The sequence below is a fragment of the Neofelis nebulosa genome, chromosome 10 (assembly GCF_028018385.1).
Source record: "Neofelis nebulosa isolate mNeoNeb1 chromosome 10, mNeoNeb1.pri, whole genome shotgun sequence".
NCBI classification, from domain to species: Eukaryota; Metazoa; Chordata; class Mammalia; order Carnivora; family Felidae; genus Neofelis; species Neofelis nebulosa.
The window spans coordinates 75,688,598-75,711,960 of record NC_080791.1 but is presented as its reverse complement, the minus strand read 5'-3'; the positions used below and the strand labels follow the sequence as shown (position 1 = coordinate 75,711,960).

Below are 23,363 nucleotides of genomic sequence, written 5' to 3'. Positions count from 1 at the left end.
AGCCATCGTTAATGTTAGAAACGGCTTCTTCAAGCCGAATCCTTTCTTCTGCAACACTGTTGTTTGTCAACGCTGTAAATGAGGTCATGCATATAACAAATAATAACACCATTTAGAACAGAGATCCTGTTTAAAAAGTCTCCACAGGACCACAGCTCCTTGCTGCCAGTCGGGAGGATGGCAGACAAGCCAAAGCAGCTATTGTTATTTTTATCTAGCAAATCAGTTAGTCATCAGGCATAGAACAACACGTTAGCTGCCTTTTAATCCTGCTGCATCCCTTATGAATATGTTCTTTCATTAAGTAATGCAAGTAATATTCTCTTCTGTGTTATTCCTTTTGCCTTAGCTGCCAAGGTAGCTCAAGGGTAAACTGAAGGCATGATAATGGTCATTTAAGTATGGGAGGCTCTGGGATATGTGCTTCCACCTTCTTTTATGGAGCTTTTGATTTATTAGATGTAATTTCGCAGTAGGACTATGTACGGGTCTCACAGGCAGGGAACACTGTAATTATAGTGTTATCGTCTCTGGTCCAGGTTCTTCTCAAAGGACCTTTATTTGCTTTAGCAGTGGTTGGGGTAAATAAGAAACTCAGGCAGTGTTAAAGGCTTAACTCATATCACTGGCCTTGGGACCCGTATTCAGGCCTCCCTGTCCTTTGCGAGTCCTTCCTGCCCTCAAACCTCTCCCTGCCTGTGCTCCTGATCAGTTGGCTTGGGCTTCTGCTCCTTAGGAATCTTCCCCGCCTCTGCCCCGTTACTAGGGGGAGAGATAAATGGAGAAGGACAGTACTTGATAAAGGTGGCACTTAAATCAGAAGGCAAAGAGTGGTACGGGGATGTTCGGGGGGAGGGGGATCAAATTCTTAACCTTTTACCTTATACCAGAACACATTTCAGAGGGTTAAAGGACAGTGAAAAACTGACACCATAGAAGAAAATATTGGCAAAAATGTGACTAATCTTGGGATGGGTCTGGCCTTCCAAATCAAGATCCGGGCTCGGTCATGTCTGTATTCCCAGCATGCCTTGCATGATGACGGATACACAGTAAGTGCTCTGGGAGCGGAGGACTCACCAGCGGGTCTCCTTCAGCGTCACTGGGGGGCACCTGCTTGCTCGCAGACCCTTCCCGAGGTATGGAGTAGCCATCAAAGCCGACGTCCTCAGGCCGGAGCTGCAGCAGGGGGGGCCACTCGTGTTGCTGTGGGCTGGCTGCCCAGGGGTAGGTCTCCATCACCCACTTGGCAGGATCCTCCCAGGGGGCCCGCCTTCCGTAGAGCTGAAAACAGGCAAAGAAGGAATAGTCTGGGTGTGGCTGGAGACCTCTTCTGCAGGCCTGGTGTAGCAGTCATCTGAAAAACTCCTCAAGCCCAGCGTTATGCCTTCCCTGATGGCACAATTCCACTTCCAGAATTCTACCTTAAGGAGGTCACCCAAGGCACACACAGTTCGATGTACTAAGACTGAAGGCAACATGACCTGGAGGGGGGTTGGGGGTCAAAGGCGCCAACTTTGGAGTTCGGCTGACCTGGGTTCACCTCTTAGCTCTGCCACTGCCTCACCGTGTCACCCTAAGCTTTAAGCTTTGCTGACCTAATCCGAAAAGTAGCCACCTGGGATGGGGGAACGACCACCATGTAATTTGAAGCGTTTGCCAATTTCTGTGGTATAAATAGACCTACTACGGCCAATTTCAAACTACTAGTATGGTATCACTGAACCTGGAGTTGGAAGGAGGTGTTGACCATCAGCTCACACAGGCTGGTTCTAGTATCCCATTCGGTACACCCCTCTGCAAAGATGACCTCCCACACAGATTGAGTGCTGGGCATCAACACCACAGGAGGGGTCGCAAACAGCCCTGGTTTGAGAAAACCCCATTTCCTGAAGCAGGTCGGACTCTCCGAGGCCCTCTATAGCAGCGCTGGTCACTTTCAAAACAGCAGACTGTTAACAGAGGTTACACATGGGCGTTGGAATTTTAAATCTCTCACGTATCCTTCTAAACCAACAACTAATTTGCTCTTAACACAGAAAACTACATGAGCAACTCAAGGCCTTTTCTTAAGCCTTAAATACTGATACAGCTATTCTAGTGACTTTCAAAAATATTTATTTGTTTGTTTAGTTATTTATTTAGGGAGAGTGAGTGGGTGTGGGTGTCAGCAAGCATGCGAGCAGGGGAGGGGCGGAGAGGGAGGGGCAAAGAATCCCAAGCAGGCCTCGTGCTGTCAGTGCCGAGCCTGACGTGGGGCTCAATCCCACGAACCGTGAGATCATGACCTGAGCCAAAATCGCGTGTTGGATGCTTAACAGGCTGAGCTGCCCAGGCAGGTGCCCCCTCCAGTGACTTCTACGAGCAATGTCAAGAGGCACATATACTCTTTCAAGGACAGAAGCCCAGGCTGCAGCACCTCCCAAGGCCAGGCTCTGAATGTGGCATGGCTAGGTGTCGTCTCCATCCTTTCTCTGTAACGCCGGCACCACGGCCACATCTCATAGGTTACGGTGTGCCAGCGGCGCTTTACGAATATCTTGTTTAACTACCATGTGGTTCCCAGGGATGACCCTACGACCCGAGTCTCCCAGATGACGGGACAGGCCCAGGGAGGAAAGACAGCAGAACTGGAGTCCAAGTCTGTCCGCCTCCACGCAGCACTGAGTCTAAGGAGATGGGGTAGATGTGCTCGCCCAGCGTGGTGCCGGCTGTGGCTCTGGAAGACGCCCCCTTCTCCAGGGGACCACGGGTATAAAGACCGAAGACTCCTGAACCACAAGGGCGCAGGGGGCACCGGAGTGAAACTGCACCCAGCCCCCAGCCTGTCTGTTCCCTCTGCTCTCCCAGTGGAGAGGGGAGAGAGGACTGGCTAACAGAACAGAGCCGAGCTCTGACAAAACCACATCTTTACAAGTCATAGGTTGCCCCGGCTGGAAGGAACTGGGGTCACCTAGCCTCACTGACCGGATGGGGAAGTCGGGGCCTAGACAGAAGCACCAGCTGTGGAAGATTATGGGGCGGAGCTGGATCAGACCTAGGACCTCAGTTTCCTTGTCTGGGCCTTTCCCCTCTCCAGCCCTCCTGAATGACTCCACTCTGAACCCCTCGGTATCAGCGAGAGCCACGTGACTCGGCCAAACCCGGAGCAGAGAGATGCAGACCAGACTGTCCACCAGACAAAGATGTGTCAACTTGGCTGACTCACCATTGCCTAAGGCACCTGTGACCTTTACGTATGATTTGCCAGGAAGCCGCCCGCCCTGCGTGCAGGGCAGAGACGCTTACCCATCTCTCCCCGTCAGCCACTGGCTCCTTCTGCACTCAGCACACACATACACAGCCTCCTATGACCTCACTGCTTTCTCAGACGCTAGCACCCCTCCCGTCTAGCGCTCTGACCCTGTCACTCAACCTTCCTTAACCCTGGGGCAATGGTGAGTCTCAGGCCTGAGCATTCAGTCTGGTGTTCTAAAGGCAACTCATAGTCTGAGTGAGAAGGGATCACTTGAAGGAAAGTGTGTGTGTACACGTGCGTGCATGCCAGGGAGGGAGGGAACACACCCGCATGTGGAGGGTATTCAGAACTGAAGAAGGTTGGTCTCGATTAGAAACATTCCTGCAATTTTTAGAAGCTTCCCCCTCCAAAGGGAGGATTGGACCAGCTTTCCCAAGCCAGACCTGGGTGAGGCTGAACCAGACCCTTACTTCTGGAGCCAGTCTGGAGGAGGAGAGGCTCCGGGCTGCAGAGCAACAGAGGCCGGGATGTGGAGCTCATCAAGCCCTTAGACATAATATGGCCCAGTGGTTTTTCAAATATTTACTCTTCCCCACCACCGAGGAATCTGAGCACCTTCTGGGCTCCACAGAAGACCGCTGGAGAAAATACGAGAAAATACTTCTAGTCTAAGCTTTTCAGATCACAGACAGGGAATCTGAGGCTTACAGACAGGAGACTTGCCCAGGGTCTCAGAGCAGATTGGGCCATCTGATAAAAGGCCTAAAGCTCTCCCCCCCGGGGCCACCAGAGGGACGCAGGTCTTCTGAGCTGCTCTGTAGACTTGGGACACTTTGGCAAATGTTAACAGTGACAGCTCCAAAGGGTAACAGGACTGGGAACTGAGTCATAAGACAAATGTACATCAGGCGCATGTGAACATCATCTGCGAGAACAGAAAATATTTTTACAAGCCTCCACACTTGCCACTAGACATGTTCAAGACCAGGTGATGAATGGTTGGGTAAGTACCATGGCAAGCACAGGAATTATCATAAAAGCTCCTCGGCCCCACTGCAGAGCCCCGAGGCAGCTCTGGGAAGCAGCAGAGACAGATGGAAAGAGAGACAGACAGATGGGCCATGCACTTGCCCCAAGGCAGGGAGGAGCCTGCCGTGCCCACTGGCTCAGGAACTGTGGGCCGAAACACTGGGAACTAAAAGCTGGGCCTCTGTGAGCCTTCTGACTCTGCAGCGCACTCCCCTCATGGCCATGACACTCACTCTGCAGGGGCAGGTGAGGAGCCAATGACCCCACACGGCGCCCAGTACACAATAAGTGTGGACTCAAGGTAACACGAAGGACAGTAGGGAATCAAACTTTTTCTAAGATAGAGGAATCCTTGGGGCACCTGGGCGGCTCAGTCGGTTAAGTGTCCAACTTCGGTTCAGGTCAGGATCTTGCAGCCCATGAGTTTGAGCTCCGCATTGGGCTCTGTGCGGACAGCTCAGAGCCTGGAGCCTGCTTTAGATTCTGTGTCGTCTTCTCTCTCTCTGCCCTTCCCCTGCTTGTGCTCTCTCTCAAAAATAAACATTAAAAAAAATTAAAAAAAAAAAAAAAGATCGAGGAACCCTTTTGTCACATGCCATCTCACGTAGAAAACCATTGTATAAAACACAACACTTTGTTCCCTGAGCCACCTGAGGCTTCTGGGAGTTATGGGGGTCCTCGAGACAGCCTGAAAATCAGAGAAGTAATGGAGGGGTCAGCCAGACCCGGCTCTAATGCTGGTGCATCATACCCCACTGTGTGAACCTGGGTAACAGTCAAAAACTCTTGTGAGCCTGGTCTCGTTTATGAGGTATACTCGCTGAGCTGTTAGAACTAAATGAGATCATGCACATCAGGCCCCTTGCACGGTGCCCAGCAAGTAGCAGGCCCTCAATAAACGTCAGCAGCCTTTTCCTTCAAAACCAGAGGCATGAAGAACACGCCAGGTTTCCTCATGAACCAGCAGATTTTGTGGGTTTTCCTTTGGCTCCTCAGGATGAGGTCACAGGCAAGCTGGCTCACTTTTGAGCAATTTGGTAAAATGAAAATGCTAACTCTGGCTGCCTCCCCCTGGTAGCTCCCACACTCTTAAAAGATTGTCTTTTAAATGACCTCACAGGGGCGCCTGGGTGGCTCAGTCGGTTGAGTGTCCGACTTCGGCTCAGGTCATGATCTTGTGGTTCACGAGTTCGAGCCCCGCGTCGGGCTCTGTGCTGACAGCTCGGAGCCTGGAGCCTGCTTCCGATTCTGTGTCTCCCTCTCTCTCTGACCCTCCCCCCATTCATGCTCTGTCTCTGTCTCGAAAATAAATAAACGTTAAAAAAATTTTTTTTTAAATAAAAAATAAAAATAAAAAAATAAATGACCTCACAGCACAGAGAAGCAACGACTTTTCTTGCCTCATACTGAACTGGTGAGTCCCATCAGATGGTGGCAGGTCTCTGTTCCCTGCCCCAATGGACTGTTCTATAGCCGTCCCCAAATTCTTTCAACCTGTTGCCTCCTTACTCTCGGTGGGAAAGAGGCCAAGTGCTCCTTCACAGTGAGCTCCAGGAAGGGAAGGGAGTTCAGACTCCACCTTTACAGCCATGCCCAGAAGGCCTTCTCTGAAATTCAGGTCCAAGGGAGCAGCGTCTTGGCATATCCATCCTTGGTGAGGACAAAGGGCCAGCTGATGTGTATGTGGTCCGGGGCTGCAGCACGGCCTTCCCACTGCTGGTTTGTGCCTCCTTGGGCAAAGGAGGCCCTTACCCAACAGAGCCCATGGGTTCTTCCAAGCACACTCTGAAGTTACTCCCCATCCCTCATCACAAGACAGATTTGGAGCAAAGAAGCAGCAAATGGACAACTGACAGGTGAGGCAAGAATAAGAGGAAACGGTACGCTTCCTCCACTTCTAACTCCCCTGCTGCTTTTCAGCAGTGTGGGTCTCCCAGAGGTGCAGGGGACATCACAGCCCCTGGAGGCCCCTGATGGAGAACAGAGAGGGGCTTCTGAAACGAAACAGGCGTCAGGAATCCAGCACGTAGGAAGATGCTTCTACGGGCCCCACAAAATAGGAGTGACTGCGTGGCTGCTTGGGTGTGTGGTGCTAACAGATCATGGGAATAAACACATCGTCCTGAACGCTTCTGAAACCATAGGTGCTGCTGCACGTTAGAAAGCAGCCAGGCTCAGCCAAACGTACAGATGGGATGAGCACAGACCGCAGCCGTTAATGGGCTTTACCCCATACGTGCATGTGGGCATGCCCCTCCCACACCCCCCACAGGCTCACGACAGCACCTTGTGTCTCCCGTTGCCCAGTATGGAGAACACTGAGGAGCCCCTGGGGACACGGCTGGTTCAGTTGTGCCTGATGCCTGCTGTTAACTCAGCAAGAAAGCTGCAGGGGCCTCCAGGCTCAACAGGGGCACCACTGAAAGCTTCAATTTACTGCTCAGCCCCTGGCATTCAATGCTGGGCTGAATGAGCCGTAAAGGGTGTTGCCTTCCTGCCGCGGCAGGGCCAGGACTTGCAGCCTTGTGGGCCCCAGGGTCACCCGGGAGGGGTCCTGGGACAGGTATAAGTGCACGGGGTCGAGGCCTCAGAACCTGGAATTTGAGCCAGAGGCCTGGACTCCAATCCCAGATTCCTCAAGTTTCACTTTTATATTCTTGGGCAAGTCGTTTATTCCCTTTGAGCCTCGACTATCCTCTTCTGAAAAATGAAGACCCAAAAATGTTTTCTGCTCAAGTCCCGTGACTAATGCAGGGCTTGAATCAAACAGCAGACAGGAGAATACTTTGCAAACTGTGAAGTGCTACACACAGGTATGCTTCCATTTCTTGTGCACTGTGCTGAGCACTTCCCGGCCATGACCGCATTTAGCGCTCGCAATAACCCTTCGTGGCAGAGGATTATCATTCTCCTCTTCCATCAGTGAGGGCACTGTGGCACAGAGGCTGAACAACTTGCCTGGGGTCACACATAACAGTGGCAGGGCCCGGATTTACAGCTCAGTGTGTGTCCCACTCTGTGCTGGACTGATGGCCTCACCGGTGAGGCGTTGGCACCCCACGTCAGACCCCTAGAGGAGGAGATGAAAACAACTCATCTGGTCACCCGAATGACCCCCGATTTTGAGGCCAGTGGCAAGTATGTTCCTCACCTGGAGTCCTTCTCTGACGGCTTCGAGGAGATAGGGGATAATTGAGTAGTTCCACAAGTCGGTGAACCACACCCTCGAGCCATCCACATCGATGGGGCAGGACAGGAAGAGCCGGGGGCCTGGGGACGAGAGGGAAAAATCAAGAGCTGAAATTGGGGTGTTAAGCCACGTTCCGAACAAACCCCACAGAGGGCTCCTGTGATCTTTCTGAATGACAGCAGAAATGCCAACTGCCGGGTGGTGGGCACAGGGCATTACACTCGGGATCCCTAACCCTACCCTGGGATCTCTCTCCCCCAGAAAAATCACGAAGAGAGGAGAGGCTTTACAGAGAAAGATGTTCACTGCAGTATTATTAATCCTGACCTTTGAAACAGAAGTGCATGAAATGTCCAAGAGAAGAGACACGGTTAAGCAAACAGAGGTACACCTACATTTGCCTATTTTGCAAGCCTTTGAAAAGGACTGTAAAAACGGAGACTGCTCTTAGGACAAAGTGAAAAGAGCATCCTGTGTGCACACTAGGATCGTAACTACATGAAGCACGTCTGTGTAGACACAGAAAACAGAAGTTCAAATTAAGATGATCACGTCAGGATGTGGGAATGATCGGTGACCTTTTTTTCTCTGAACCCTAAGCTTCAGGAATGTTGATAACACTTTATTGTTAAAACAAAGCCAGTGTTGCAGGGTGGTTTGCTCCTGCGGGAGCCTTGTCGTGGGGGCTCTTGGCTGAGCCAGGAGTTTTGGCAACGGCCAAGGCTGGATGCCCCTCTCTGCTGCTGATCAGCCCTGGTGCACTGGGCCGAGTTGGCGGGGCGGTGGAGACATAGCACCGGACGCAGATGACTGCCAGTCTAGGGTCTGCCTTGGGCTGTGACTGTCCCTCTGTCCCCTTCTCATCCATATGGACAGTGCAGCGTCCAGCTGACTTGTACCTGCAAAGTGCTCTCTTGGCCAAGGCCCTGAGGACACTCATCTGAGAACACCAGAGCTCCAGGAGCAGTGCCTATCCCCCAGCCAGGCCACCCACCTGCCCCTGCCCAGCCTCCCACCTACCTATGGTGACATCCGAGGAGCTGTGAGCCTCCAGGAAGCGGTTGAGGTGATGCCAGACCTTGGGAATCCAGTCAATGATTTTTACCAGCTCCACATTCCGTACCCGCCCACTGATCTCTGTTTCCATGAGCTTCCGCCTTAGGAACCGGCCAAGGAAGCCCTTCACGGGCTCTGTGTGGTTGGCACAAAGCACCCACCTGGAGGAAAGTCAGCCATAATTTTCAATGATGATGACTGATAAAAACGACACCAGCCCCCCCAAAGCTCATTAGATCTGGAGAGTGTCTATGTTACTAGGACAGGCCTCACTATACAACAAACACTGCTCTAATGCTGGACACACATGAACTCCCAATTCATTACAGCAGCCCTATGACTGCCATCCCCATTTCACAGACAGATATGCTGAGGCATAGACAGGTTGCACAACTTGTCCGAGATCAAACAGCCAGTTAATAGAAGGGCTAAGATTAGAACTAGGACAGTCCTGCCCCAGTGTCTGGGCTCTAACCACCAAGGCTGCTGCCTCTCGTGTTGGAAGTCAGGCCCCGTGTCGGCCTCCGGAACTATAACCAAGACTAAGAAACAGTCCCTGTTCCCTAGAAGCACACAGCCCAGGGGAGGAAGCAGAGAAGCAAACAGAGGAATGAGACATAATGAAACCTGGAGAATTAGGAAAGGCTTCTCAGAGGAGGGGATGCCTGAGACCAGGAGGGGGCTGGGGTGCGGGCCGCAGGCCATGCTGCACCATCTGCACACGTACGTGGGGTGTGTGGGAAACTGCCAGAGATCCAGAGCAACCAGTGTAATTCAGCGTTTAGACTTGACCAGCCCACCTAAGGAGTCTGATTCCATTCCGGAGCCAATGGGGAGCCCCTGAAGGACTTTAAGCACAAGGGCTTTATGTTCAGCTTTGAATTCTAGAATGCTCACTCGGATGCCGCTGGCACAGGAGATTGCCTGCAGGGAGCCAAGCTGCAGGCAGGCCCACTGGCCACAAAATGATCACAGCGGTGTATTGGGAGATGGGGTGGTGCCGGGGGCAGGAGGAGAAAGCGTGGACGGGACAGGACAGCCTGGGTGCAAAGGTGGCCATGATGTCAGGCCCGGGGGCATCGCCATTTCTGACGGTTACGATGCAGGTCCACTTCCAACAGATCGCCCTCTAGGATGCGTGCAGTGCCGCCAGTGTAAGGCAGGCGGGGGGTCGCCCCAGAGCGGCTTCTCAGCCGCACATAAGGGCCCAGGCAAGCAGCAACACAACCTCGCACGACTGATCTGGACAGCCCCTCCTGCACCCCCACAGGGACGGCCCCCTACTACAGCGCTGGGGCAGAGGGACTCGCAGGGGACTCGCAGGCCCACAGACCCAGCGACGAGGGGACATTCATCAGCAAGAGCTTCCGTTGCTCAAGTTCACGAGGGATGGAGAGACGCGTCGCAAGAAACGCACAGGGGACGCAAGCCCAGAGCTGCCATCGTGACACTGCCACCCCTGGGGCGGAGAGTCGGGGAGACCTGGGCTCCTGTCTCCGCTCTTCCACGGGCCAGCTGTGTGACCTCACACTAATCAATTCTCTCAGCCCCGGTCTCCCCACCAGCAAGATAAACTAGTGAGGCTACCATGAGAATTAAATGAGTGAGGCTGGGGAGGATCCCCAGCACGACGCCCAACCCAGTGCTGGCCCTTGAAAAGCGATCCCTTACCTGAAGTTGTGGTGAAGCTGCAGGTTGGGGGTAGAAGAGGTAGCCTGGTTCATTGTGCCAATTATGTAAGGGCTGCGGGGGACAGGAAGGAAAAGAAGGCTCTGTGACTCGAAGCCAAGCCAGAGCAGGTGCTCACAGAAGCCCGTGTTGTCTGAGCGTCCAGGCAGGTGGCTGGTTGCCCCCCCGCCAACCCCCACCCCAACCCCCACGTGAGCACAGTGCCCACGCAGCACACATCATGTGGCCGCCGGCTTCCTGGGGGCCGGGAGGCCCAGAACTGGCCTTTACCATTTATGGTCCTTGCAGTTGAGCAGCCCATTGAAGATCTCGCCCAGGGAGCTGACGTGATGCAGGTTGTCCAGGATGATGACGAGGGGCATGTCCGCAGCGTTGTTCTCGCTGGTGCATTGGTCAGCAAGGTTGGACAGGTACTGGCGCAATTCCTGTGGAGGCCAGGTAAAGAATAAGTGGGTGAACGCATCCTGGAAAGATGCACATACTCGGAGCCTTCACTTTGCCCAGGTCAACGCAGGTGCAAAGGCCTTTCAGGAGGCCATGAACAAGTGTTGCGTGCCCATCTACTGCCCAGCACTGGGCTGGGGAGGGGGTGGGGAAGGCCTGGGTCCAGACTCCTGGAATTCACCAGGTAACAGAATTCCTTCCGCCTGGGGCAGGAGCACAGCACCATGGGGTGCCCAGGCATAGTTTTGTCTCTGCTCTGACACTTTCCTAGAAGTATTGTCATTCTTCTTGATATTGCTTATCATGCCCACCCTCCAGTAAGCTCGCATTTGCCTGAGAGCTGTTTACACAGAAGCCCTCGACGAATCAATATAGCAAAGGAGCCATCCCCACAGAGAGGTAAGCACTGCTGACTGGTGCCATCACAGACAGAAAACCAACAGTGCAGGGGCAGGGGGTCTACATGCACGGGAAGCCCCGGGATATCTGGTGGAAAGGGTAAGCTCTGAACTGAACTGTGGAGAACACAAGGGGGATTGGCTTGATCTGGAGCTGGTATACAGCCCAGCACGGCTAGGGTTAGGGATGTGTGTCAGGGGAGGAAGAGGAGGAGGAAGAGACTGAGCTGGCACAATTTCCTGGCCAGTTGGTTCCCATTCAACCTACTGAAAGCAATCATCTGGGAATGAGGTCTAGGAATCTACATCTTTGAGCATGCCAGGTGATTCAAGGCAGAAGAGTCATTTCCCAATCACCTTTGACTCAGGGCCAGCCAGAGCGAACCATCCATCACCTCCCACTGTGTTGAACAGTGATCAAGTTTGAGAAAACATTTCCCAACCCTCGCCCGGGCCTAGGTCTAAACATCTCCACTGGTCCCCATGAAGCAGGATTGAGCCCATCTGCTAGCTCTAGAGTCTAAGACTCCGACTTGAGCCCTAGTCCACTGCCCTGTACCATTCAAGGGGTCCTAGGCACATGGCCACCTGCCTCAAGCCTCAGGTTCCTCTTCTGTGATACCAAGGTAACAACAACCTCTCCTGTGAGGATACTGCTGTAAGGCAGTCAGTTTGTTGGTCATGGCAAGCAGTGTGTGATGTGAGCTGTTGTTATTATTAGTGTCATTGCTGTTCCTGAAGAGGTTACATTTGGGAGAAACGACAGCACCGAGATGGCGAGTGACAAGTTCTTGGTAAACTACAATAGATGCATTGGGGGCGAACCTAAAGACCTATTAACACTGAGCTTCAAACGCGGCTTATAGCGGACGAGTGAGGAATGAGCCAGCTCGCCTTACAGATGGCGCTCTTCACTGAAGCTGTGGATGAAAGCCTTCCTTTCTGCTCTCCCACCGTGACTTCCTTCACCAGGCTTTCATAACCACCAAGGGAGAACACAGAGGAAATGCTGCTTTCCCATCAGGGTGGCAGTGGCATTAACAGTTCTTTTTTTTTTTTAATGTTTATTTCGTTTTGAGAGAGACAGAGCATAAGCAGGAGAGGAGCAGAGAGAGAGAGAGAATCAGAAGCAGGCTCCAGGCTCCTGTCAGCAGAGAGAGAGAGAGAGAGAGAGAGAGAGAGAGAGAGAGAGAGAAAGAGAGAGAGAGAGAGAGAGAGAGAGAGAGAGAGAATGAATGAATCAGAAGCAGGCTCCAGGCTCCTGTCAGCACAGAGCCCGATGCGGGGCTCGACCCGCGAGATCACGACCTGAGCCGAAGTCGGACGCCTAACCGACTGAGCCATCTAGGCACTCTGCATCAACATTTCTGAAAGGGCCAAACAGCAGCCTCTGGATGACCTTCTCACCTTGCTGGACTTGTGGTCCACGTTGAAGGTGGCGATGACGCCGTCTGTCAGCTCCCGTCCCTCCCGAAGCACCAGGTACTCGGACAGCCGGTTGGCCAGGTAGGTTTTCCCGGTGCCGCTGGGGCCGGAGAGGATGATCCGCCGGTGCTCCACCAGCAGGGAGACGTAGCGCTGCAGGATGGGCTTGGGGATCAGGGATTCGAACACCAGCGAGTCCAGGCTGTTCTCCGTGAGCCCTGCGTTGGAGAGGGACGGGAAGCATCTGAAGCCCCAGGGAAGCTCTGCACTTGCCACCTGGGACAGCCTATCTTTTTCCGTGGCGGCCACTCGTCTGGAGACCGCTGCCCACCCAGGTACGTGGCAGGCTGGGCACAAGTGGCCGTTGCTCCCTGATCACGAGTACCACGTGCTCCAGCCCCTGGCTGGACGCAGACTCAGCTTTAACACCCGGGCCCTTGGGCCCCCGTCTGTCCTCTGCAGAGTTCCTAAAACTGGGCTCTGCTTGCCTGTCTGGATTTACCCACTGGGGTTTGCCCAAACCAAACCTGGGTCTCCCGTGTCTGCCAGGACCCCAGGGGTTGCCCTGTCACCCTGTTTGTTCCCACGTGCCACTGCTGCCCACACTCACATACGCCACAAAGGCAAAATGCTAAGACCTCTGAGTCTCAAAGTCAAGAGGAAATGCATTCTTCCCTTCTCCCACCTGAGACATCTCCACCAATCAGGGCTGTTGGCTTTTTAAAAAGAGTTATTGTCTTGATACCATTCTCAAAAGAAGGTCCATCCAAGGTTACCTGTCTGAAACCTAAGGTAATTCTGTTAAAACTCACCTCAAGAAAACCAGTATACGTATGTGAAAAAAAAAGAAGAGCATTTATTCTTTCTTATTTTATTTTTTAAAGATTTTATTTTTAAGTAATCTCTACACTCAGTGTGGGGCTTGAACTCACAACCTGTGACAAGAATTACATGCTCTACCGACTGAGCCAGGCAGGTTCCCCATTTACTCGATTTTATAATAGCATCTTCCTTCCACATAATAATTCACTGCAAACAGACCCCTCAAATGCATTTATATGCTTGTCTCTAATCCTCCCCTAACCGAGAACAGTCCCTAAATGCAAGGGACTATTCCAGAATGACCAAGGTGGAGGTTCCTGAATGACTTGGCTTCTGGGTATAGGCCCGAGACTTTCCTGGTACTGAGTTCAGTGTAGTCTATACTGGCTCAAACTTGATGCGAAGTGCAGAGTGTAAGGTCTCTCGTCTAAACTTAATAGTAAGGGAGGAAAAAACCCACAAAAACAACTCTCTCTACATATAGGCTGCTCTTTTGGTCTTTTGCCCTAAAACCCCCCGGGAGTGACTGTTCTGCAGATGAACTCACTTCAGGCATGCTCAGTCACATCCCTGCCTCTGGTACCACTTAGGTGGACCATCCACAGCCCACGGACCTCTTGGCTCAAACCCTTGCGTGGTTTATCATGCCTTGAAGGCATAAGTTTCAAGCACCACCAGAAAACAGAAGAGTCAGGTGTCACTTAAAAATGAACCTGAGCTGGGGCACCTGGGTGGCTCAGTCGGGTGAACGTCTGACTCTTGATTTTGGCTCAGGTCATGATCCCAGGGTTGTAGGATTGGGCCCCACATCGGGCTCTGCTCTGAGCATGAAGCCTGCTTGATATTCTCTCTCTCTCTCCTTCTGCCTCTCTCCTTTGTTCATACTCTCTCTCTAAAAAATAAAAGTAAATTAAATAAATAAACCTGAGCTGATGCCTCGAGATGCTGAACAACCTGGTGTGCTGACAGTGGCAGATCGGGCTCCGTGGTGGGGTGGCACGTTCCACTGTAGCAGACCGCCTTGTCACTGTCTGTGCAGAGGTCTGGTCTCTGCAGTGGGTCACTTCTTTCACCCCTCAATGCCTGTAGCTGTCGCCTACAAGTGACGACGTGTGCTCACCAGCGTGGATGAGACACGGCTTGAACTGGTGACATAAGAGGCTTTCCTTGAAGCGTTGTTTCGGTGTGCCTGGTCCCCCCTCCTCCTGCCCCTTATAGCAGGACTCGTCTTTCTCATGGGGGGCTTGTTCAAGGTGGTTCAAGAGGGGCCGACCCAGCACCTTCAGCCACCAAGGGGCGAATGTGGGGCCAGGCTGGGCCAAACCATCTCCCTGGTCATAGTAACTGGCTCGGTGATGGCCATTTGACCCAGGTGGGCCAGAATCACCTGTAAGGATTTTCTGTCATACCTTTCCAGAAGGACATTCTCTTTCTTGGTGAATCCCAAGCCAGAAGGATTTATCAGGGCTACCAGGGCCATTTTAGCAGCCACATGCAGAGAACTCAGATGATACGCAAGGCTGAGGCGGGTCTGGTTCTGATGGCACTCTTGGGATACCTGGATCCAGCAGTGTTTGAAGCGTATTACAGGATTTTCCAGGTGCGTTTCCTTTTTTGATAAAGCTAGTTTGGGGTAGGTTTCTGTCACTTACAGCCTGAGACCACGTTTGTGCAATTTTGCTCGCTAGCCAGATAAGAAGGTTGTGGGTGAGGCTCAAGGAGTGGTAACAGACAGCTCGCCATCGTCAGAGCAAGCATATAGATTTTTGCTGATAAGGAATGGCGAGGTGCTTCTGGAAAACCTTGCAACCAGGAAACAAAGCTTGCATCAAACCACCCCAAAAGTGCACTGTTAAAACTCCAGTCAAGAGCTGTGCCTTCCAGGGAATTAAGAAATGGGACAACCTGAATGCTGAGCCTCATATACTGTTTATTAATCTATTCTTTGTGGGTTCATAAAATACAGGGGAAAAAAGGGGGTTGCACTCAAATACATTTGTGTCAGACTGGATTAAACAGCCTTTTTAACGGCAAGAGTTAGTGTATTAAGTTATAGAGTCAGTGCACCAGCACATTCTTCTCTTTCTGCCCCTACGTCCAAATGGGTATAATGATGTAGTATTCTAGACTTATTTGGCCATGACACTGTTTTTCCCCCCACAAGATACTTTGTGGGCCTAGAGTTCCATGGAATACACTTTGGCCTGGGGCTTAACATCCCCAGGTGATGAGGCAATCGGAAGCACCAGCAGCACTGTGTGTGGGCAAGAGCTTCAGAAATTTCATCAGAGTGCTCTGAGCAATGCCTCTAGAGCAGATTGCGGCTCCCATCCATAGTATGGGACCACGTCCAAGGCTAGCTGGCAAGAGGAGTCCACTGGTATTGGTGGAGCCCCACTTCAGCAGGGTTATTAAGATTCCATCATCTTAGAGTCAGAAGGCTAATGGGACGTTTTGTTATATAATTTCGGCAATAAACTAAAAGTGTTTGTTTCCGGTGGTGGTTGAAAAAGCTAAAAACCGTTCAACTTGCTTAGGTAAGAATGACTGCGGTTGCAGTGGGGCGGGGGTGGGGGAGGAGAAACCAACCCCCCCCCCCCACATGTGCAAACAAAACTGTGGCCATGGTTTCCAACCATGTTTTGCCAAGTCACAAGACAAAAGCTCAATTCTTGAAAACTCCGACCTCCACAATCGGCCGAGTTACCTTTGACAGTCACGGAGATGGTCGTGTTCTCTCCGACCAGATAGCCACAGGGAAGAAGCTCGGGGGTCTCCGAGGTGTGGCTGCGCTTGATTTCCCCAATGCTGTAGCCCAGAACACTATCTGAATTCAGCCCCAGCTGACTCACGGGGTCGACGTGAATGATGTACTCCTGGGAAGAATAAAATCAAGACCCTATCAAAGATGTGGCTAGAATCTGCCCATGACTCATGTTTTCCTTGGGTGATTTATGGTCATTTTCTTTCTCAGTTGACGCCTGGGTTGAAATCGAGCTGTGGAACGAGGTGAGAAGAGCTGGCTTTCCATGGGGATGATTCCCAAGTATCACAGGCCTCTTAAAGTACAGATTTATTTGGTTAGTGATGTGGGGGGAGCCCTAACACAGTCGTGAACGTTTAGTCTGGATGAACCAAGCAAGGAAAACTTAGGCTGCGTTGTGTCAGTTCAGCTGAAGTCCTTAAGGTGCCAGGGCCTGTGAATAGTGCTGGAAAATGCACGAGAAAGTAATTCTGACAAGAAATCCCTCCACTGGCCCCTTTCCTTGGCTAAGAGCAAAGACTACACCGATGACAAAGGGAACACGCCCCGGGGCTGCAAGAAAAAAAAACAGCTCCTGATCTTTAAACAGGAAAAGTTGGGTTTAATTTGGAAGGTGTTCCCTCTGAGGTGAGTGACCAAAAGGTTTTAGGTCAGTGAACTTGGACCAAAGGTCCGTGGGCTAGGTGGTGGCTGGACAATGACTTGATGTGAAATACTGGTAACAGGCCTCTCTACCTTTAATGGTCTCATTTCCTCACATATGATGCCCCAACAGGCTCTTTTCAGCCCAAACTGTTGGTCATTTTGACCCAAGGATGTCCCGACTGCCCATCAGCAGAATTAAGGTTTTGGCTCTAGGCAGGAGTGGGTTGCCCTCAGCCATTCACATCTCTTGCCCAGTCACATTTCTGCAGCCTGCCAAGATGGGGAATGATCTCTGGTCAGAGAACAGAAGTTCCTATGTGTGAAACCACCTGAAACCAGATGCTAGAAAAAGACTGGAGTATACTAGTTAAGTCAGGTTTTGAAGTCAGACCAGCTCAATTAGACCAACATGGCTGACTTCTAGGTCCACGACCTTGGGCAAGTAACGTGATCTGACCCTCACTTTCCTCCTCTTTAAGTGGGAAACTAATAGGACCTTCCTCACAGGCCTGAAGATAAATTGGGGTTATGTTAGCATGACCTCTAGCACCAAAAATATAGGTTACCATTATTGCTCAGGGGATATGATTAATGAACACATAGGATTGCTGACTCACTTCAGAACGATAGAAAAAACATGTATGAAAAGCTTCTTCCAAAACCACCTTGTGATTGAAGGTTCACTTCAGGACTCATTAGTTATCTCTCCTGTGACAAACACCCACCCACTCCAGTAGAACAACTACAAAAATAACTATGCCGACATCTTTGACTCTGGCCATTGATGAGATGTTAATGTTACATGAAGCACAGATCACAGACTCTGCAGTGTTGGCAAGGGTGCTGGGCAAGTCAGGTCAAATCCTCCCGAAATGAAGAATGGAAATTTGACGTTTTAGCTTTGGCCACAGGGCACTCACTCCAAAGCGTATTCAACAGGACACGCTTCTAAGGTGAAGGGAGAATTTGAACATAAGCAGCTCACCACAAGAGGCTCAAATACTTGATCAAGGCTGGGGAGATGACCCTCGCTGGCCGGCCAATCACTGCCAAGGGTATCCGAGAACAGTGTGGTCAATCATCAGTCTGTACTTACCATTTTCCTATTACTTGAGTGCCAGGGGACAAGTCCCAGCAACACAAGGATGGGGTGGGGAGCAGGCCCAAGAAGTGGCCAGGTTCAGGACACAAACCGCCCCTTCCCTCCCTGAGCCCAGGCACCCACTTCAGGCAGACTACTGCAGCTGTCTTCTTAGACACTTACTTTGAAGAGTCGTCTAACCACCCCATCGAGCACATCCCACTTCGTCTTGCCACTAACTCCAATGCAGCCAATAAGAAAGAGGTGTGGTCTGGAATCCTAAGGGTAAGGAAATGTATGCAGGGGAAAAACAGGTGAATCTTTTTTGACACACGTTAGCAAGGACTCAGATTGCCTTAGAACTCCACCAATGGTTTGAGAGGGAAATAAAAGTCCTATTTGTTTTAACACCAGAATACAACTTAGATCGAATGTAATGGTCTTAAATCTTTCCCCGCACCACTGCAAAAATACCAATCCGTGGGTCAGGAAAAGAGGATCTCCTCTCTGGAATCTAGGACCTTCTACCAAAGGTATACCTTGTGTAGGTGCGTAGATCACATCCCTTGCCTGGAATGCTTTCCCCTCTCCTATCTGCCATCTCTCCCTTTCCAAACCTTGCTTGCAAACTCACCTCTTCTAAGAAGCCTTCAATGATTAATCCACCAGGCTCAGAGCTGACATGCTTCAGTGGTTCCGTACGTAACTTATATATTGATATCTTCTATACTTGTTTATTTTTAGGTATCTATGTCTTATTTGTAAGTCAAGTTTGTCTCCTTGCCAAATCTTAAACTCCCTCAGGATAGAGTATGTTCAATTTCTGTCTTCTTTTTAAGAACGTGTATTGCTTTTCTGCTAATTAAAACATACTCGATTCAGAAAACAAAACTCTGGGAAGTTCATAAAAAAAATACTCTTTTTCTATTTCTTTTGAATTTGTGTGCACAGGGCTCTGCATGGTGAGGGCTAACTAATCACGACAGTAACAAAAACTAACAGAACATTCCGTTTTGTTGGATTTTAAAATCTTAGATCTGACATGCTCATAAGGATACAGAAATATGAGGGTGGCAGCAGGGGGTGGGGACAGTGGCACATGTGGCAATTAAGCAAAATCAGCAGAGAAAAGAGCACCGGCCTTGCAGTGAGAAGATCTGGCCTCCCCAGCTCCCTTGTAATCTTAAGTAAGTGATGCTCAGGCATTATGTTTCTCAGTTGTAAACTGAGGTGACATCATCTGGTCAACCAACTTCATCTGGATGCTGTGGTGATCCAATTTTTAAGAGGGACTCAAACTTTTGTGAAATGTACAATTTACCTGTTCATGTTGAGGACCACGAGAATGATGCAAATCCACAGGTATCCCCTGATTTTTTTTTTTTTTTTATAAGAATGTTCCAAGAATGGATTTTCCCCTGATAGTCCTATCACTAGTCAAGCTCTGAAAATGGAGCTCTTTATATGTATTGGATCTTTTTTAGGCTAGATGATGAGAAAATCACTGGCAGCTCCAAACTCTGGGCCTATCCCCTCCCGTTAAGACTCAAGGGCCAGCCACACAGTGGAATCCTCTGGCAAAGAAAGTCTGGCCGCACACGCTTTGTTTCGGTGGGCACTGTGGGTTCCCTAGCACTCCGAGAGTACAAATAGTGTGTTGGCGAGAATGCTAAGAAACATCCAACAAAAAACTGAAGAGGACTTGAAATAGCAACTTGTGAAGTCTTTCTCCACTTATATGAGGTGGTCATTTGGATTTAATCAGTGACTAAAAATGAACTTTGTCAACCCCCACCCCTACCCCAAAATAGTCCCTAGTGCGGGTGTGGCCTCCTCAGACTCTGGAAGAGAACAGAAACTCCTCAGAAAACTGAGATTCCTCAGCTTCGGGGAGTCAGGACGCCCCGCTGGCTTCACTTTTAGCCACGTGTGTCACCAGGCCACCTCAGTCTCCCACGTTCTCCGCAGTCTCTGAACACTGGGCAAAACTGGTGCTCTCGGGTCAGCTGGGATTGGTCAGTTTGCTTCTGTGCCTTCTGTGCTCACGGTGCTTAGCTGCCTCAGAAGTGCTTTAGGAACACATGACCCCAGAAAGGCCATTTCTGACTGATGGCAGCGTTTAGTTGGTTCCGTGGAAAGGCAGCAGGGGAATATTTTTAGTACCCTTTATTAGACTTTGCAAACACGAGAGGGAGGGAAGAGCTGTTTGCTCCCTTTAATTGTGTCAAGATGCTGCTGGGGATTATGGTGAGTGAAGGAAGGGGTTAGTAGTACTTCCAGATCACCTCAGGTGCTGAGGTGATCCGGTTTGACGATGACATCACTAAGCTAGGTAGTTCTACCTGGGGGAAGGGACAAGCAGAGCAGGGAAAGGGATCCAACTAACCTCCTTCCACTTCATTTCCTCCTGAAAGCTGACAACTATCTTAACATGCCTGCCTCCTTCCTTCCGAGCCGAGCATTCACCAGTGTCATCCAGCAACATGTCTGCGAATGGAAAACATCAACAGCCTTAGGCACATGGGGACAGCAAAGCCGGCTTCCTGACACCCCCGCTGCTTGTCCGCACGGCAGCGGGACAAACCAGGTGTCGGGGTGCGGGGAAGGGGGGAGGGCGGAATGGAGAATGCAACCACAGAAACCAACGGTGGACCGACCGAGGAGCCAGCAGGCTGACGATGTACCTTGCCAAATGGAAGTGCGAGGCAGAGGCTCAACCAAAACGACAGCAACGCAGCATCATGGGTAAGAAATCAAAGCGTCAGCCTCAATATGCTTACAAAGAAAACCTAGATCGTGTTGGCTAGTTACGGTGCCGGCCTGGAATCCATCCTGAAGGCGGGAAGACCGTACGTACACCAAGCCATTGCCCCAACTGGGACCTGCTACCATGGGATTTCTATGCAGCATTCGGCTTGCAGGTCACAGCCTCTTCAAATGGATCAAACAGAACTCAACATGGTGGACGAGAGGATCCAAGCGTGTGGCTTGGAGAATTCGGGGCACTGGAGCAAAGCATGACAGCAGTCTAACGGCTGGGCTCATGTTGGTAGCAGACACACACCCAGACACACACACACACCCCAAGTGCACACACGCCTGTTGCCTCTCCATTTAATCTGTTCACCTGCTTATCTCGGGGCTCTTGCTTGGAGAGTGGAGTGCCAGCTGCAGGCCCCGACCTGCCCCCAGTCCCATGATGCCACTCACCCAGGCTGGTTGACTCGGTGAGGTTCAAGCTGTGCTGGGAGAGGCCCATGGACTGCCTAGGGGAGGCGGAGAGCGACACCTGGGAGGGCGCCCGGCTGCACCCGCTGCCTTGAGACTCCGACTTTAGCCGGTCATTCTCAGCTTTCAGCTTCTCTATCTCACTCTGCAAAGAGTAAGGGAGAGGTTCACTTACTAGGTGGAGGTAACGCAGACGAGCCTTATTCTGGAGGAGGAATCGGAAGGTTCCCTGCAGGGATCAAGTGGGTATCCCAGCTGAGGACGTCAGTCACACCGCCAGAGAGATTCGGCTGTGCTTGCTGTTTGCATATATACAAGACCTGTCTGGCAGGGCAAGGGCCATCCTTTCGGAGAGATGGCCTCTGAAAAGAACTCAGAAATGTTTCCCAGAGTCTGCTGCCCGAGTCCTAAGTGAAAAAGGGGCCTACAATCTAAGAGGTTTGAGTGACCCTGGGCTTGACAGGTGTCTTTCCTGCAGGACTCAGAGGCTTTATGAACTCCTCTGCACTGGGGAGCTCAGAGGGGCACACACTGTGTAGCAACCCTCAACACAGTTGATCAAGGAGTTCTCCTTTCGCTGAGCCTCTCCTGGAACAAGTGTTCCATGGAACCCCCTTTGGAAAACGCTGTCCTCCAGTGAGGTCCTGTTCGGCAGAGCCCACAGGGCTCTTTCATTTTTATGAATATTTAGAGAAAACCCTACTATGTGCAAAGCATGGGTGCTACAGCCTGAGAAAGGGATGCAAAAAAAATAAAATAGCTAAAAGGCCCAAATGCCTTCCAATCCATGATGGAAGGCAAGGGGTTGTAAGAACAAATCTATAGGAATTCAGACGAGGGCACTAATGCTTCCAGAATGCAGGGCCTGGGAAAACTTTGCAGAGTAAGAGGCTCAACTTTGAGGAAAGGGTCCAATTCAGATGTGCAGAAAGAGATCCTTGTGGAGGGAACTAGATGAAACAGAAATCCCTGGGCAGCCAAAGGGAGCAGGGGCTCCCTCTGGCCATTGAGTTGAGTCTGGAAAGTGGAACTGTGAATAGGTGGGTAGTAGATTATGAGCAAAAAGGGGGGCGCCTGGGTGGCTCAGTAGACTGAGCATCTGGCTCTTGGTTTTGGCTCAGGTCATGATCTCACAGTTCGTGAATTCGAGCCCCATGTCAGGCTCTGTGCTGGCAGTGCGGAGCCTGCTTGGGATCCTTTCTCTTCCTCTCTCTGCCCCTCCCCAGCTCGCTCTCTCTCAAAAATAAATAAACAAACTTGCAAGAGCCAATGGCAGAGCCACTGAAAGTTACACAAAGGGGAGACGCATGGTTCCTCCTACACCTTGAAAAGACTCATCTTTGGGCAATATCCGGGAGGACATGAAAAGAGGAGAAGCTTCGCTGCTTTGGAAAAGAAAGAGAAAAGAGAGAAAGAGGCTAGGAAAGCAGAGGGCTGCGATGGTCTGCAGCCCTAGCTTGGCAGAGAGCAGCCTCCTGCCACTCCCTCCCCAGACAGCCTTGGGCCCAGCCCATGCTCCCGGGCTCACCTGCATCCTGTTCATGGCCTCCCGGAGCTGGTCGAGCTGGTGTGCAGAGCTGAGGGCTTCTAGGCGGATGTCTGTCAGCTTCATCTCCTTGTCTCTCAGCTCATTTCGGAGCTGCATGACTGTCTCGGCTTCACTATCCATGCACTCTGAAATTCTAGGGAAGGGGGGTGGGTGTTACTGATGAGAACAGTTCTGAGTTCATCTCCCTCCAGTCCTCCGCTGACCACTGGTCCACGTCCATCAGCAGGTCTGCGCAGCAGTGACCCTGTCTAACCATCTTCCCAGTGCTTCCTGGGGGCAATAAGATCAAAGCGCCTGAAATTCACAGATTGTATTACCGTTCTACCATCTTCCCTCGCAGAGCTCTGGCACTCAGAATGGCTTTGGTGTGCCTTTCGACAAAGTTCCAATAATCTGGGATAAGCAGGAGCTGGCCAGAGGGAGTAGTAACCTTTGGGGCTTGAAACCACCCCCCGCTCCAATGTGTACCCAGCTGGGCCCCTTTAACGACACCACATGCTCCTTGAGATCTGAACCCACTCAGAGAAGGAAGGTCAACTGTCTGTTTTAAAGATTAGACATTCTAAGGTCAGAAAGCTGAGGAGTGATTTTTATTTGCCCCCAAATGAAAGCAACCTAAAGATTCCTGTGGAGGGAGTTAGTCTATTTTTGGTCACATTCTGAAACTCAGTCTTTTGAAAGTGTCTTGAGAGAACAACATTCCTTCCTTCCCCCACCCATCCACACTGCTTCATAAGCTCTCAGCAAGGAAGGGAAACATCGTGCAGAGTCAGCAGACAGGGTGATAGGATACAGAAGCCAGTTT

The 23,363-nt window shown here is 51.1% G+C and overlaps 1 protein-coding gene across 15 annotated transcripts in view; it reads right to left on the bottom strand.

Moving 5' to 3' along the window:
* The window catches only part of NAV2 (neuron navigator 2), a 741,392-nt gene that overhangs the window by 5,097 nt on the left and 712,932 nt on the right, over positions 1 to 23,363 (bottom strand). For 14 of the 15 annotated variants that reach the window (XR_009249837.1, XM_058688453.1, XM_058688452.1 and 11 more), the window contains 11 exons: positions 22,538 to 22,691; positions 20,992 to 21,154; positions 20,168 to 20,268; positions 17,965 to 18,060; positions 15,999 to 16,167; positions 12,452 to 12,687; positions 10,473 to 10,627; positions 10,185 to 10,256; positions 8,478 to 8,674; positions 7,419 to 7,537; positions 1,081 to 1,284 (listed from right to left, as the gene is read on the bottom strand). Coding sequence is in view for 14 of the 15 variants with exons in the window: in XM_058688453.1 (XP_058544436.1) it covers positions 1,081 to 1,284; positions 7,419 to 7,537; positions 8,478 to 8,674; positions 10,185 to 10,256; positions 10,473 to 10,627; positions 12,452 to 12,687; positions 15,999 to 16,167; positions 17,965 to 18,060; positions 20,168 to 20,268; positions 20,992 to 21,154; positions 22,538 to 22,691 (1,666 nt within the window). In the remaining variant the exon portion in view is untranslated. Of the gene's footprint in view, positions 1 to 1,080; positions 1,285 to 7,418; positions 7,538 to 8,477; positions 8,675 to 10,184; positions 10,257 to 10,472; positions 10,628 to 12,451; positions 12,688 to 15,998; positions 16,168 to 17,964; positions 18,061 to 20,167; positions 20,269 to 20,991; positions 21,155 to 22,537; positions 22,692 to 23,363 lie in introns of those variants that run through there. The other variant, XM_058688457.1, reaches the window with a different exon arrangement.